At 46.8% G+C, this 16,481-nt stretch overlaps 1 protein-coding gene across 3 annotated transcripts in view; it reads right to left on the bottom strand.

Moving 5' to 3' along the window:
- Nucleotides 1-16,481, bottom strand: part of RIN2 (Ras and Rab interactor 2) — a 105,424-nt gene that overhangs the window by 45,140 nt on the left and 43,803 nt on the right. For 2 of the 3 annotated variants that reach the window (XM_087818890.1, XM_087818892.1), the window contains exon 3: nt 9,925-10,025. In XM_087818890.1, coding sequence (XP_087675016.1) covers nt 9,925-10,025 — 101 coding nt within the window. Of the gene's footprint in view, nt 1-9,518; nt 9,686-9,924; nt 10,026-16,481 lie in introns of those variants that run through there. The other variant, XM_087818891.1, reaches the window with a different exon arrangement.

The raw sequence follows: 16,481 nt of genomic DNA, 5'->3' as shown, positions 1-16,481 counted from the left end.
CTCCCCTCAACCTCAGTCCACGGTTCTCGGGCTCCCTGTGTGTGCACCTGTGAGTGTATGTGCCCCGGTTCTTGGGCTCCCTGTGTGTGCATGTGTGAGTGTATGTGCCACGGTTCTTGGGCTCCCTCTGTGTGTGCACGTGTGAGTGTATGTGCCTCAGCACAAACCCGACCCCGTCTGCCCTGGAATTGGTACCTTTGAGAACTACCTTCATGGAAAAGCCACCCTCATATTTTATCTAAATATGTTTTGTTTCAACCTGCAGGATTAATGGGCTCTGTAAACTGAGTCACCTGGAGACAGCTGGCTGACTGAGTCAGCAGAGCTGGGTGAAGGACAGAACATCACAGCCTCCTAAAATGCACCTGCCTTTGGCCCATGTCTCCTTCCCAGCTCCCCAGATCCTGCCCCCCTCTCCCCCCCGGCCATTGGTCTCCAAAATCAGGCTTTACAAAGGAATGGAAGGGAATTCTCTTCTTGGGAGGGGCTCCTCCCAGGCCAGTCCCAGTGTTGGATGCGGGACTGAGGGCTCCACAAGGGCTGCCTTAGATTTGGAATTTGAAGGGGTGAGTGGCAGGCCCCACCGGAGTCTTATCTCCCCAGGCTGTACGTGGATTCCCAGCAAAGTGCACCCCGATCACCCTTAGGAAAGACTCAGTGCTCTTCAGCCTGAGGGCTGGTTCCCTGAAGGTCCCCAGTGGACCTACCAGACTTTGAAGAAAACGAAGAGTTTCTTCCTTCTTTACACGGAGCTAAGTGCCTAATAAACAGCTATAGAGTGAATCAAGAAAAACTGATGGGGCCAATTATTACCAATAGGATGTTAACTGCATCAACGAACAAAACAAAAAACAAAAATAAACAACAAAAGCAGAGCCCGGGGTTCCCAGATGCTTTTGCCTAGGGCCTAACGATGGCTTAGGATTCATCACATTGCCCGTGTCCCTAACATCAGAGCTGCAGCCCTGCTACAAAGAGCACAGAAACAAAACAAAGCTCCACTTGGTGGGGAAGCGGAGATTAATTCTAATACTTTATAACTTCTCGATGGTAATAAAAATGGACAACATTTCTCAAAGAGAGCTGGGTATACCAAGGCAGGACAGGAAGGCACGGTTTTTACTTGAATGTCCAGGACTTATTTTAATAGTTACATGTATTTAGTGTATGGTGGAGATATTAAATTTACTTTTCCCCCCAATTTTCCATCTTAATCATTTTTAAGTATACAGCTCGAGGGTATCGCACATAAATCGTATTACTGTACAACCATCACCTCCACAACTGTTTTCTCTTGCAAAACTGAAACTTTAATTTATTAAACAATAACTCCCCTTCCCCTCCTCCTACCATTCCAGGCAAATACCATTCCCCTTTCTGTCTCTATGATTCAGACTACTCTAGGTACCTCCTATAAGAGGAATCATACAGTATCCATCCTTTGATGACCGGTGTACTCAATTTACTTTTTAAAATAAATGTAAAAGGTGAGTCAATTTATAGAAAATAGCCATAACCTCTAATGCAGGCCTTTCCTCAGCCAGGTCCCAACAACAGAATCCCTCTGGCTGCTCAGTTTCAGTCTCAGGAGACAAAGGGTTCTTGTCTCTGTGTTTATCAGGAAATGGGTGGCAAAAATCACCACAGCTACCAAGAGCCCCCTGGCCTTGAGCCACTGAAAGACCTGGGGTGAGAAAAGAAAGCAACCCAAATCCTTCCAAAACAATAAATCCAAACTTCTAGCAGCTCCTTCCTCTTTGCTTCTGAATTTCCTCTGTGCACAGCCCCTCTCCAGCTTCCCATCAGCTACCAAGGGGTGGCTCTAGGTACAAGTCAGGGCTGAGTTTTAGCAAGAACTGTAACTCTCGCCCATTAACACAGGACACTGGCGGCAAGTGTTCCATTCGGGGACCCCAAATACAGAATGCCTTATTCCAACACTGGCAATGAGTTAGGTTCCAGCAAAGGAGCTGATCACACCAGCTGGCTGAGCACAGAAGGGAGGGGTAAGCAGTATCGGCAGGAAAGCTGCCTTTGGTTAAGGCAGGAGCACTGAGTGAGGTGCTCCTGGAAAACACAAAGTGGGACCCCACACCAGCAACAAGGGGGGCTTTAGCAGTGAGTGACCAATGAGTTCTCATTTCCCTGGAGCCAAAACCCATTTCCTGCACATGTAAATGCATTAATATCAAGATGCTAACTTTTGTAAGGCATGTCGTAGTTTCCCTGATTCTAGTCTCTCCTCAGCCACACGATCTTCAGTGGTTGGTAGAAAGAGCATTTGCAGGCAGACTTGAAGCAATGTCTCAGTTGATTCTATATAACGGTGAGGCCTTGATCTGTTACTAATATCATTTAGCCTCAGTTTCCCGTTGCTAAAGATGGATTCTTGTTGGAAAAAAGGGAATCTGATACTAAAACAAACAAAATTTGAAAAGAACTGATTACGAGAGCCTGGATTATCTTGGGAACTATGAGTAAAAATTCTGCTTAGCACAGTTTCCAGAATGTCTCTTTAATTGTCTCCTAATTTTTAGAAATTCATAGAAAGAAAGCGAGACAATGTGTTTCCACTCTAGGACACAAAGGCTATTTCAGAGACAAAATTCTGGAGCTAGTTTTTTCAATTTAATGGCAATCTTCTTGAGGGTGGCTGCTGGCAGGCCCTTGTAGCTGGAGTGATCTCCATCCTTGGCAGATCTAGTCCCAACCTGTACTCTGGTGCTGGCCATCCTCAGCATTCAGATGGGAAAAAAAGATGAAAGGCTGCCTCTCTTGATAGTTTTGAATTGAAATTCCCACCCACATCTTGCCTCTCTGGGGCCTCCCTTTCTCATTCTGCCGGTGCTGAGCCTTCGGCTGTGCCCCAGCCTAACAAAGCCTTTTCACATGACATTGCTCCACTCGCTGCCCAGCTGGAAGGTGCAGCCCAGGACACGGCACTGCGGAGGGCTCAGGAGTCCAGCTACGAAAGGCCAGTGCAGGGTCCTCTTGAGAATTAAAGACCAGAGGGACGTTGGAGTCCTGCAGCAGTAAAGCCTTGTCTATCTAAGAGGAAGAAAGCAAACATACCCCAAACACCAAGCGGTGGAAAAGAGGCCAGGCCTGTAGATGAATCACGGGCCTCCTAGAACTGAGGAAAGAAAAGTGGTGGGTCTGCGATCAAAGGTTTCTGGAAACATATTAGTAGAAGAGGCCTCTTATGTAGAGAGACAGAGAAAACAACAGCTCATACTGAAGAGATACATCTGATAAAAATTTCTGGTGCAGGCACCAATTCCAATTTTTCTTAAACACATACGTACACACATAGTGAACCAAGAATTCCCAGAAAACCTTCAATTTCAGAAATACCTAGTAGCTGCTGTCCAGTGATTTCTTAACATGTTTGCTCATGAAAACACTTCTTTAGGATTTGTGAGGCTGCATTAAACGCCCACCCTGCAATATTGAAGCTGCAAAAAGAAGGAAATCCGAATTCAATCTGGCTACATTCTGGCCCAATTCTGGGCCCTGGCTAGTCTCTCCATTTACAGCTGAGAAACTACCAGATGAGCTGAGGAAACTTCACCACCACCCAAGATGGGGAAAGTAATGGGCAGCGGCCTTGGGGAGGGGATATTCTTATAAGGATCACGGTCTATTTCCCTAAGCTGTGACAGATATTAGGGGCCACCCAGTTTCTCTTATTTGAGGTCAAAATGTTAGAAATTGATAGACCCGGGCTTGGGACCAGTCCTCTGACTGGTGCAGTTTACATACACAAGCTTATCAACACAAGTTTGTATTTTAATTCCTTGGGGTCTTTTTTGTCGCCTTAAGTTCCAAAAGGAAAGCAACTAGCGTACTGTGTGTGGCGGCTTTTATCTCTGCGTGGCCGAGGGCTGCGGCTCCCTCAAAGAGACGTTCAAAAGCATGTCGTGGGAGGATCTGCAGGAACCTCTTAGAGCCTTCGGTGAATTTTAAGTTCTATCTCCTGAGGACTAGGAAGAGAGAACAACACAGAAATGGGAACAAAAATATGTGTCCGCCTCTGGGGAGGAGGCAATGCCATTTTTACAGTTTTGGTGGCTCTTTTTGCTTATGAACTTCCTCTCGTGGACTCTCAGCTAAGGTTGAAAAGGGCAGATATGGAGCCAGCGCTGGCAGGGAACCTGCATTCATTCCTATAAAACTAAGAAATGAAACAAAGAACCTGTTGTCCTGGGTACCCCTGGGGCTAAAAACAGGAGGAGACAGAGCCAGGCGGCTCTCAGTCCTGGCCCACTGACCTTGGAGCCTGAGCAGTGGATGCACCAGGCTTCCCAGAAAGGCAAGCGTTTTGTGCATTTTGCAGTTCTCGGTCTTTAGGTGCTCTGGTTACACTGGTGTTATTTCACGGCTGGATTAAATCAATACTGTGTTTCTAACCAAGCAGATATTTCGTGGCAGAATCAACTGCCAACATAGCAGTGAGGCAAGGTCTGTCAAGGGTGAAATACATCTAACAGGCCATGCCACTGTGAAAATTGTGTGAACCAGGGAAGCCAGCCTAGGATACCCCGTGCATTTCTGGGATGATCAAAAACACCCTGGTAAGTCAGTGAAATAATGTGTGATCTACTATTTAAATGTACAGAAAAACACGAAAAGGATACATACCAGGGCAAAGAAATAAGACAGGTAACAAGCTAGCAGGCCACTGGTTCAGGGCTCGGAGCACATGCTAAGGTCCCACGACACCTGAGAGCAGACCACTCTCCTAGAGCAGTCGCACTTGTCAGAAAGGTTGGTATTTGTCCATTCCTATGAGCGCCAGTCTGGTTCAGCAGAACACGAGAGGCTCACAGTCATTTGCCACAAAATATTAAGTACATTTTGCAGTACCTTAGGCCCCTTGAAAAAAGTGTTTGGTGCTATCAAAGCTTATGGTTTCTTCTTACACATGATCTACTTTTAATCTACTTTTAAGAATTGTAAATGTACATTCCCATATTTCTTGGAGATTTGTCAGTGCCTGCCTGTTCACAGTCTTTCTCAAAGGATATCTGATGGGAAACAGAATAGAGAAGCTCTTTGACTTGGGTAGAGATTGTGTTCTGAAAGGGAGTTGGAAATCTATTAGTCTGAAACAGTTAAGTAACACCATAGACACGGCTGCTCTTTCCTCAGAGGGACAGGGTGGTCACAGCTCTATTCACAGCTAGAGGAGGCCGTGTAGGAGAAACAGTCTGCAGTGAGACATTTTCCTAGCATGCCTGTTGAAGGTGTTCTGCTATGACCAACTTGATCAGTTCCCTTAAGGTGTTTCCTGATTTCAAGTCACCAGGAGTGTTTGGAATGAAATGTTTGGAATCTGGTTACGAGGAATCCTATGAGACTGTCTAACGCTCTGCTCATAGGGTTAACCAATGTAGCAACAATTAAGTTCAATTTAAAGAAAATATTTATTGAGTGGGTGCTATTTGCCAAAATACCTAGACAGTGGAGCCTGAAGGTTTACACGACCTAAGGGAGAAAGAATTGTAAACAATCATATAATGGATCAAGGACATAATAGAGGAATATCCCAGATGTCCTGGGGACCTCAGGGAGCAAGCAGGGAATTCAAGGTGGTTTTAGAAAAGAGGTGACTCGTTCACCGTACAGGATGAGGTAAGTCTCCAGATCAAACACGCCCCAAGCAGCTCTTTGGACTCTTAATTGGCGAGACCCTTTATATCAGGGGAGGTTTTTAAAAGGAACATGTAAGATTTCTTCTTTTGATCACCAAAATAGACCTTGTATAATACAAAAAAATAAAAATAAATATTACCATGAACCCATCCCCTGAGACAGAACCACTTTGGACTGTCTGCTTTCTACCTTATTTCTTTGCCGTGGTGTGTATCTTTTCAATGCCTTGAAGCCACGATGGAGTAGGACAGGTACCTCTATGCTGTGACTCGAGTACTCATCCCAGTGCTGTGGGATTAGGGAGTGGGGGCTCTTCAGTTTTAACAAAGCATCATTTTACAATTTTCACATGTCTAAATTCCAGGCAAAAGTCACTAAAGCCATGGGAATTCTGAGCTAGCAGCCCTTTCATTGGTTCGTATTTATGGAAACTGTAAAATTATAGAAATATTATTTGGGGGGAGGAGATGAAAAGAAAAAATTATGAGAAAAGTATAAATATATCTGTACTTTTATTATTTATCTTTCTGCTTATGAATCTTAGATCATAAACTTACAGCAAAAAAAAAAAAAATGCCAATGAATTTCTCCCCATCTCTTAGAGTCTTTCGCTTTACTTTGCTCAGTACTTCTATGCAGAAACATTCGTCATGCCATGAATTGATTTGGCCAAGACCATTAGCTGCATCATTGCTAAGAAATATATGTGCCTAAATCTGGTACAACTATTTTTGGAATTTAAATTCTTTTAAACTCAGAATACATCTGCATCCAATACAGTTTCCCATATTTAAAAAATACGTGTCCTCCATTTCAGTGACGTCAAGTACAGAATTTAATGCCAGTTCACATGCTACCTTTTCCTCTTTAAACATCAGATACAAAATGAATTATTCTTTGTTGATTTATACCCACTTTTATTCTTCTGAATGTTTTGGAGAGTGTATTTATGAGGTCATTAGGAAGCAAGTTCAAGTCATTGATACAAAAATCCTTTTGCATTTTGTCTTCCTGCACAGTGTCTGTGTCACATGCAGTGCTGGCCAGCAAAACAAATGTTTTCCTCTTTTGTCCCTTCTGGTCTGATGAGGAACCATGGCTTGAATGTGGGTGAAAGGGGTGCTGGTCCCTCTTCGTTCCTAGGGAGGGAGCTTAAGGCCTATCACACATTTTCAACTTTTTATTTTTTTATGCACTGACTGGGGTCCCCTCATTGCTTTACAAGGATGATGTCTTGTTTCTGCAAGAGGCTTCTGATGCTCAAATGCTTTTAGAATCTCCAAAGGACTGGCATCTTTTATTTCTCCGTTCAACAGATATTTACTGAGCGGATGCTACATGGCAGACACTATTCTAGGCACTGAAAAAAACCAGCATCAACCACCAGACCAGATCTCTGTTGTCATAACGCTCACCTTCTAGTGCTGGAGGCAGAAAATGCACAATTAAGCAAGTGCATATATTTCAGATCTGTACAAGTTCTAGAAAGAAAAGTAAAGCAGCTTGATGTGTTAATAAAGAAGTACCTATTCTATGAAATCATGCTTTTTTTTTTAAATCCTTACCCGTGGATATTTTTTCCATTGATTTCCAGAGAGAGTGGAAGGGAGGGAGGGAGAGAGAGAGAGAGAGAGAAACATCAGTGTGAGAGAGACACATGGAGTGGATGCCTCCCTAATGCCCCTGACCTGGGACAGGGAACCTGCAACCAAGGTATATGCCCTTGACCAGGAATCGAAGGTACAAGCTTTCGGCCCACGGGCCGACATTCTTAACTACTGAGCCAAACCGGCCAGGGCAAAATCATGCGTTTTTACATCCTAATCATTGTATTTCACTGTAATTGTTTTATAATTGTTATAAAATATGTCTTCCTACATATTTATTTTATGCCTTTAAAATATTATTCTGAGAAGGGGTCCATCACCCAAGAAAAGGTTTCAGATCTCAAGCTCATCTCACTATTAAGCACAAAAGAGCAGCCAAAAGCCAACGCAGGTTGGGGAACAGCGATTACTAACCCAGGGCACCATCGTGACACTTAATCCAGCATTCAACTTGGGAACCACAGACACTTCCTGGAGACTGTGGGTGGGGTGGGTGAGGTCACAGCACAGCTCACACTCACCAAGGATGAGACCTCAAAAGAAGGCCACTGGGAGGCATCTGTGCAGCCACCAGAGCATGCCCAGCTGAGGTCCCAAGGGGCCGGCTGCTTCTCTCTACCGTGTTTTCCCTGGAGGCGCTGTACCCCTCTCCTGGCTGCCCCCCTCTCCCCTCTGGGCTGCTCTGGGCCAGGCTGCCCTGCTTCCCTGTGGCCACCCACAGCTCTGCTCTGCTCTCACTGTGGAAACAACGCTTCTAAAACTCAGTGAGAGACCCCAGCACAGAAGCCACAGCCTTATGAGTCAGACTTTTGACCACACTATCCAGGTCCCATATCCGTCGAAAGGGGGTCATAGGGAGCCTCAGCTCACAGTGCAGTTAGGAGACTCAATGAGTTGGCAGCTGCAATGCATTTAGAACAGTGACTGGCACGTGGTAAACACCATAGACACTGTTACATAAAGACAATCTTGCCTTTTTCCTTTCTTTGCCATCAAAAAAAAATGCCAAGGAAAATGCCTCTGAGATTTCATAAATGCAGTGTTAGCCAACAAAGCATTTAAGAATAAGTGATATTAATCTGGTAAAACAAAGTTAGAGCCATTTTCAATTTAAAAAGAGAAAGACTAGGAGAGATGGTCAAGAGTCAATGAAGGCGCAGCTCTCCCACTTCAATACCCACTGCAGTGAGACATCAAGCTCGCCGGCCCTTATCACGCTATCGCTCCTCCCAGCAAACCTAGCCTCTCGGGGGCTTACGAGCAGGAAGGGTCCTGTCTGTCCTCTGCAGAGCCCGGGGTCCATCTTGCAGTGTTGTATCCTGGATGTGGGGAAATCAGTGCTACTAACGCTCTCATCTTTACTCTCTGGGCATCAGCCTGGACTCCCAATTTATTTTTAGCAAAGGGTAACGGGCAATCCCCTGGCTAGAGTACCACGGTGTTTGGATCTACTCTAAATGTGAGGTGGAAAGTCTCTAATCAGAAATCATCGTGCACTCGTCCAGATTATGGGGGGAAAATTAACCAATTGAAGCCATTCACATTGAGGTGAAGGGAAATTACAGAATGCCCGGCACTGCTGCATGCAGCTTGGGGCCCATCTGGTCTACCCCTGTCATTCTGTAGAGAAGGAAATGCCACCGCGGAGGGAGCACACAGGTCCGCCAGAGACAGGAGAGGAGTTCAAGCACCGCCTTGCAGCTGCAAAGTGCCTCCTTGGGATTGCGCGCTCTGCCCTCGGGCTATGTCAGGGAACGAGTCGGGTCAGTTTGAAATTCGCCTGGCCAGCCAGACCCAGCTGGTTCCCCAGCTTTGCAGGACTCCTGCCTGTCTCATGACTTGCAAGCCAAACCCACTCCGTGACTCGCACCCTCACACTGCAGAGGCAGCCTCAAGCCCAGCTCCTGGGGCAGGGGGCACGCTGATCATAACGCTGGCCTCCCCAGCACCGAGTGCCCGCGTCGGTTAGTAGTCAGTATATTCTGTTGCTCTGCCAGCAATGACTTACACCAACCAACGGCCGGACGAGGGTCTGAGGATCTCCTCCAATCTGCCACCCCCACCCCGCCCCGGCACCTCCGCTGTCCCCATAGACGAGTCCCTTACCACCTACTCTGATCCATGCGATACGTCACAACAAATCACACTTAACCAGGACAACACATTGCCTCCCCTTTCTTAATCATTTACAGGCACATCCAGTTGTCAGTAGGCTGGGTGGCGAACGGCCACGGTAAGTGCTGGGGGTTTTCTGACCTGAGAACGCAAAATGAGTCCATCCTCTGAGTGCTCCCTGCAAACCTCCTGGAGACTGACACGGGCTACACTGAGTCCTATTTTGCACACGGAGGATCCCGCTGCGTTATTGTTTCCATCACTGTGAGTAGGTGGATATGGCAGAGAGAATTTTAGGTTTCCGGGTTCTGGTGCCAGGAGGAAGGGAGAGGGTGTAAAGTTCAAGTGCCATTGAAGTGATTAAAATAAACAAGCAGACAACTGGTTCCTAGGCCACTCCCACCTCCTACGGGGTTTCATCTGGAGCTGTGGCCACACTCCCAGTTCCCAACCTTGAGGAGCCGCGGCAATGGCAATGGCAGTCCCCAAAACGAGCAGGGTTCACTTAGCTCCCATCTCGCACCCGGCGCCTCTTCGCCTCTGTCACCTGTGGGCTTCGGCGGGCTCCAGGCCATTTTCCAGGCTGACATCTGTCTGCACCATCTCCTGTTTCAGTTCTCCGATCTCCGAGGCGATTGTGTCAATAAGCTATTCAAAGACAAAAATAGCGTGACGTCAGGCAGGGGAAGCGGAGGAGGCGATCCCGGGGCCGGGGAGGTGCGGACGCTTTGGGAGCTCGGAGATGACCGCCGCCGTTTTAAACTCTGGCTCCGGGAATTTCCTCAACCCAGAGAAAAGGATAAGGGAGGGAGCCGCTTCTTCTTAGAAAAGAGGAAGAATTTAGGTTTCGGTATAGCCTAAGAAAAAAAAAAATGACGCCCAGCTCAGTTTCTCAACACGCACACGAAAAAGAATGAACAAATCCTGGTAAAATCAGGCCTCAGCTTCACACTGTCAGGTTAAAACTCAAAAGGAAGTCCCTGGGTTAAAACACACAGCCATGATCCTGGTTACAGAAACGAGCATATTTTAAAGACATACCCAGGTTCCAAATCAATTCCCAACGACATTAAATGGATTTCTCACCTTAGTCTTTGCTTTTTTTTTTTTTTAATTTATTTTTTTTCTGATCAGAGAAACTGTTAGGGACAAGGGAAGAGAGTGCTGCATGGGACTGGCAGTGTGTGAGTGGGCGGGTGGGTAAACCACCAAGAGAATGGAGGGGGAAAGGTGCCTTGTCCAACAGAAGACGCATGTGGTCTTACGTCTTCTACCCACACGCTGGGCAGGAGCTACATCTGACCCTAAAGTTTGGTCTGAATTCTTGAGCCCGCCTATCTCTACTTATTCAACAGAATCCTTCCTGGGTGTACTTAAGCACTGTATGTGTAGAGCAGCTCTTCTCAAAGTGTTCCACTGCTCACTGCTTTTTTAAAAAATGTTACATAAATGTTATTTATGTCCACATGCAATAGATTACTTTTTAAGATAAACATCTTAATATTTTCTTCATTTATTTTCTAATACAGCAAATATCTCTAAATACAATCCACATGAACACAAGGTCTTTGAAGTCCTTCATAATTTTTACCAGTGTAAAGTAATCCTGGGACTAAAAAGTTTGAGAATCACTCTTCCAGCTAAAGACAAGTGTTGTATTGCCTCAAGCAGCTTTTATCCCACCTGGACTCTGGGAGAAACTATATTTGATGGCCTAGGCTATTCTAAATTGTTGACCCCACGTATCCATTCACTAATTCAACAGAATTTTATGGCCACCCACTTCATGATATTCTGGTGGGGCGCAGGCCACAGCACTTAGCATTAAGAAGTTCTAGAACGAAAAGAGAATAGGGTGGTGCCATAGGGAGGAACTATATAGCTAGGGTGCGATGGTCAGGACAGGTCCCTGAAGAAGTCGTGGATCCCTGAATGATAAGGGATCCATAAAAAGATCAAGACAGAAAAAGTCCCAGAGGCTGGACAGGCCTTGTGGAAGGAGAGGCAGCCGGGAACCGGACCTCATTGGCGTTCTAGATGACAGTATTCTAGAATTTGAGTTTTCTATATTAAGAACCACGATGCCAACAGCAGTGTCAGTGAAAGTGCTTTATCTAAGTGGATGCTGCTAACTGAAGTTTCTCCAAATCCACGTACACAACTCAAGACTCCAGCACTTCCCTGTCCCTGTCGGAGCTCCTACAAGAGGGGAGGAGCTGCCCAGACATCTGCCAAGCTGGTGAGCAAGCGCCGTTTACCACCACCCTGTTTCGCTACCCAGGCTGCGTGGACACCTGGGGAGGTGGCAAGAGGCAAGTGACCATCTTGGTTATTCAGTGCAATCGGAGAGTGAGACAGGACACTTAGTTTCCAGGAAACTAAGTTGGAGAGACAGAGGTTCTTACAACAAAACACAACACTTGTGTTCTTTCCAGAAAAATCCATAAGCAGTTACTAAGGTCCCAACCCGAGAGACAGCCATTTACATATAGAGAGTACAGCAGAGCTGTGGCACGCGGTTAGACATGAGCAGAGCAAGGACGGTGGGCCAGGTACAGAAGGTCATCAAGGCGGAAAGCCCTAGGAGCCTCGCAATGGACAATTATAGGGTGTGACTTCACCCCTGAGGGGCCTTTCCTCCCCTAGCATATTGCTGGTCAAGGGGTTTGGAGGCCCTGACCTTTCCTCCCTAGAGATGACATCTAGACCTCAGTTGTATTTCAGCCCCAGGCCCAGAAAAATAACAAAACCAGCCACGGATGACCTCAGGACCAGCTGTGTTGGATAATGACCCCCTTGCCCTGGTGCCAGCCAATTACTCAGTGGAGAACACAACCCTGAAAGGACACACCTGGAAAGCTGCCGAATATTATATTGAGATCTTCCCAGGGACCTCCTCCAAAATCTCCTCCCTTAAAACCCTTAGGAGGGAGGACCCAGGGCACTCTCCCTCCAGGAAGCACACCCTATCCTTGCCTCCCCCCACCCAGGTGGGCCCTTCCTTTACCACTGTAACTTGTTTCCTAAGCCCATTTCTTCTAGGAATTGTGTTTTGGTTTTTTTTTTTTACCTCTGATTTACCAAATAAATGTCCTCTTATACTAGTTTGGGTCTTGGCTCTGAATTCTTTCCTAGCCAGAACTCAAGTCCCGAGGTTGCTGAACCCAGGTCCTGCCTGATCACTGCCGTTCCTGTCCGATCCGTGCTGTTCCTGCCACCTACAACAGACCACCCTGATAAAGCCAGGGCACACTGTGTTTGTTCCCCCGCGAGGGGTGGTGTGCTTGCCTTCCCTTCTGAAGCAGGGAGAGAGTGCTGCTGGCAGGGCATAAACTGTGGCCACTCCAGGTGGACGAGGCCAGTGAGAGGGAGCCTGAGGTTGAGGCCAGGGGTTGAGCTTCTGGGTGTCCCCTCCCTCATTCGTCTCAGAAACCCAGTGCCCTAGGCCTCCCTGACATGTAAGCATCTGTGCCTTACGCAGGAAGCCTGAAGCGCTCACCTGGGTGATTTCCACGCAAACTGGCATCCAGGCCAAGGGCGGAATTCAGGAATCCCCGGGTTCTTTCTTGGCCGTTTGAGACCACACCCAGGACTTACGCTGCTGCGCTCCAGTCTGGCACAGGAATCTACACCGATCTGTACTATTTTGTAATCATTCTGGGTGATTTCCTCATAGGTGGGGACCTCACCTGAGGGGCTACACTTCAAGCCTGGTAGTGTCTAGAGGCAGACTAGCTGGTATTTTGGCAACATGAGCTAGTAGTGGTGAGTGTACCAGCTTTGGGTTCAGAAAGACCTGCCTTCAAATACCCTCTCGGCCCCTTGTTGGCTGACGCTGGGGGTAAGGGCCGTTGGCGGATTAAAAAAACACGATGAGACTAAAACACTTTGTAACAAGTACCTAAATGCTCCGGAATACTCCTCCTATTTAAATTCTCTCTTTATATTAATGGTGACCATTGCTATGAAACAGAGTCCATAAAGCTAAAAGACACTTAGAAAGGACTCAGGCCCCTCCCAGCCTGTAAAGAGGCCATTTCGTCCCCAGCAACAGACCTGGACCTACAAACAGCAGTGTTTGTGGAGCCCAGCCTTCCCCCTGCCTGTCTGCCCAGCAGTCTCTGACCTCGAGATCTGCCCACTACCCGCTGGATCGGGGAGAGGAGCCGCTGTCTGCAGTCCGTTTGCATGGGAGGCTGGAGGGAGGGAGAGGGAGGGACTCCAAATCTTGTTTACTTTCTTTTAGGTTTAGATAAAAGGGGAAAAATTCTCTTGAAGGTCAAGTAAAAATAAAAGGAGGAAAGTGCTTATAGAGCCAGTTGTGATACAGCGCTCTGCAAATTCCAAGTCTAACTCAGCAATGTTATCAGTTGCCTGAAAAGGGCTGTGTAGCTGATAGAGGAAGACTCGAAACCTAGGGTGTGGGAAAAGTCAAGCTTGGCTTTCAGCTATGGAGTTTCTATTTCCCAAGCGCATGGGGTTGGCCCTTACAGTCCCATCAGCTCTGTGGGATTAGCCCTACCCCCAGGTCATGAAAAACCACATGGCCAAACAATTCCCTCTCCCGTCGCCTTCCCTGAGCTAGGGGAGCTTCCTGGACGGGTGGGTACACTCCACTGGGGTTTGTCTAAAGTAGTCCGGGAAATAATGGGCTTCTTAAAAACTTTCAAATAATCTTTGCCCCCCCTCCCCCAGGAACTGTCACCATGGAAACAAAAAAGTAATGGAGGAGTGTCTGGGGAATGATGCTGAAGCATCTGAGAACCAGGCCCTTTTGTTTTGCTTTGTTTTGTTTTGAAACCATCTATGTTACATCTCCCGTGGGTGTTTGCATGTATATTTAAAAAATTTAATTATATTCACAAGCATAACCCATGAATACATTCCCACTGCAGAACAGATTCCTGTACTTCAAGTTAATCTCCCTTGACCACAGCCCATAATCCTTTCCACCAACTCAAAGGCAACCACTAGTATCAGTTTTGTGTGTATTTTTCTTGCATGTTATGACCCTGTGCTTTCTCTATCCAATGGCATCGATGAAATCATACTGATGGACTGTCCTGTAGCTTGCTTATTACGCCCAACAAAGTGCTTTGGAACTTATCCACGTTGATGAAGGAAGCCCTAGTTCATTTTAAGTGGGAATGGCTTTCCATCATAGGGATACACCGCACAGGGATATTCCATGTACCCAGTCGATGTTGATAGACATGAAGGTCGTTTCCAATGTTTGGCTGTCACAAGCAGCTCAGTGGGTGAACACGATGTGTTAAACCTCAGAGAAAGTGCCACACTGCTCTCCAGGTGGCCGTGTCTACCTCTGCTCCTTGCCATCTTTGAAAGCATCCGCCTCATGTGCCAGGGATTTGACATCAGCATGCTTTGAGCCTTGGCCACTCTGCTGAGTACAGTGGCTTTTTATTGTCTTAATGGGCTTTGCTCAGATTATACTTTGTATACTGATTGTCTGTATTTCTTCTTCTGAGGAATTGCCTGTTCATTTAGCTGTTGACCGTTTGGGGGTTTCTTATTTTTTGGAAGTTGTGATATAAATCCACTGCCTCAAACATTTAAAAGATTTTTCTCTCATACTGCTCTTCTGTCTTAAATCCCTAAAGCTTTAAAGGTTGGTAGAACCAAAATTTCATTAAGGTTCTGGTTTTGTCTAAGAAGACACTCCTTATCTCGAAGTAACAGTTTCCTCTATTTTTGCTGAGATGTGTACTATGTAGTTTTGCCTTTTACATATACTATATGTGTTTATTTGTAGGCCTTTTGTGCCTCTGGAATGTCATTTTTATTTTTTTTATTTTTTAAAAAATATATCTTTATTGATTTCAGAGAGAGGAAAGGAGAGGGAGAGAGAGAGAGACAGAAACATTAATGATGAGAGTCATTGATCAAGCCCGCAACCAGGGCATGTGCCCTGACCGGGAATCGAACCCCAATCGCCTGGATCCCAGGTCGACACTCAACCGCTGAGCCACGCCCAGCCGGGCTGGAATGTCATTTTGAGTGTGGTGTGAAGTGAGGACGAGGTGGGGAAGGGTGACTAGAACAGGGCCAGAGCTGGGTTGGCCAAATCCTACACCCTGCACTCTGGGAGGTGCCTTCTGCAGGACGAGGGCTGTGTCCAGAGGGCTGCCTTTTCCAAACTTGCCCAAAGGCTGGGGTGGCCCAGGAGGCCCCAGGTGGAACTCTGCCCTTGACCTGCATTCCAAATGCAGAGCTAATGAGCCCAACAGTGTTAATGCAAAAGTTAGCTCCTCTTAGCCCTGCTGGTTCAAAACCTCCCCTCGGTCACAACCAGACCCTTCCCACTTGCCAAAAACAATATTCATTATCTTTTTAGTTCACTTTCCCTACCTTGGAGTTAAAAATAATACAACACAGTTCCACACACTACACTTCTGTAGAGAGAGAGGGAATGCAACCTGCCCCACGCCACACTCTGAGTTAAGTGAAGTGGTTTGAGGTAAATAACCTGATTTTAGCTCAAAGTAGTACATAGCAGTGTTCAGAGAAAACAGCCCAAGTGAATAATTTAATATGTAAAAGCAAATTTCTGGCCAAATGCCTGGCTTGGAATTCCTCTGGCTCTGCTCTGCTTGACTAAATAACCTGGCCCCTTAAATACCTCATCCGAGGCCTGGGTACGCTGAGGCCTGCTTCTCGGGGCTGTTGAGTGAGGCCTCACGGAGGGGGTGCGGAGGGGGTGAGGAGGGGTGCGGTGCAGCCCACGGCGGATGCTCGTCTTTCATATTTGAGCTCTGCTGGTGGGGCGAGCGCTTAGCCATTGACACCACTCATGGAGGAAAATTATGAAGTCCGGTTTAAAGGGTGTGAGCAGTGGGGGGTAGATGTGTCGGCTAAGTATATCTGTTGGGGGGCATGGGTCCTTGTGCTATGCCTGTGAGGGAGACCTTCACATGCTATGGCCCCACAGGCACTTGATTTGCTATGGGCCTGATAAGCATGGATGTACCTACAATGGATAGAAATATCTGAAATTAGGAAAGCCCCAGAAAATTCAGGACCTGGTGCCCCTTGTGTGTGTTGGTTGGTACCCCAGGGGAGACCTCCACATGTTGATGGGCCAGG

Source organism: Miniopterus natalensis, chromosome 7, assembly GCF_054644295.1.
Source record: "Miniopterus natalensis isolate mMinNat1 chromosome 7, mMinNat1.hap1, whole genome shotgun sequence".
Classification (NCBI taxonomy): Eukaryota; Metazoa; Chordata; class Mammalia; order Chiroptera; family Miniopteridae; genus Miniopterus; species Miniopterus natalensis.
The sequence above is the reverse complement of the archived record's forward strand: the minus strand, read 5'-3'. Positions and strand labels throughout refer to the sequence as shown.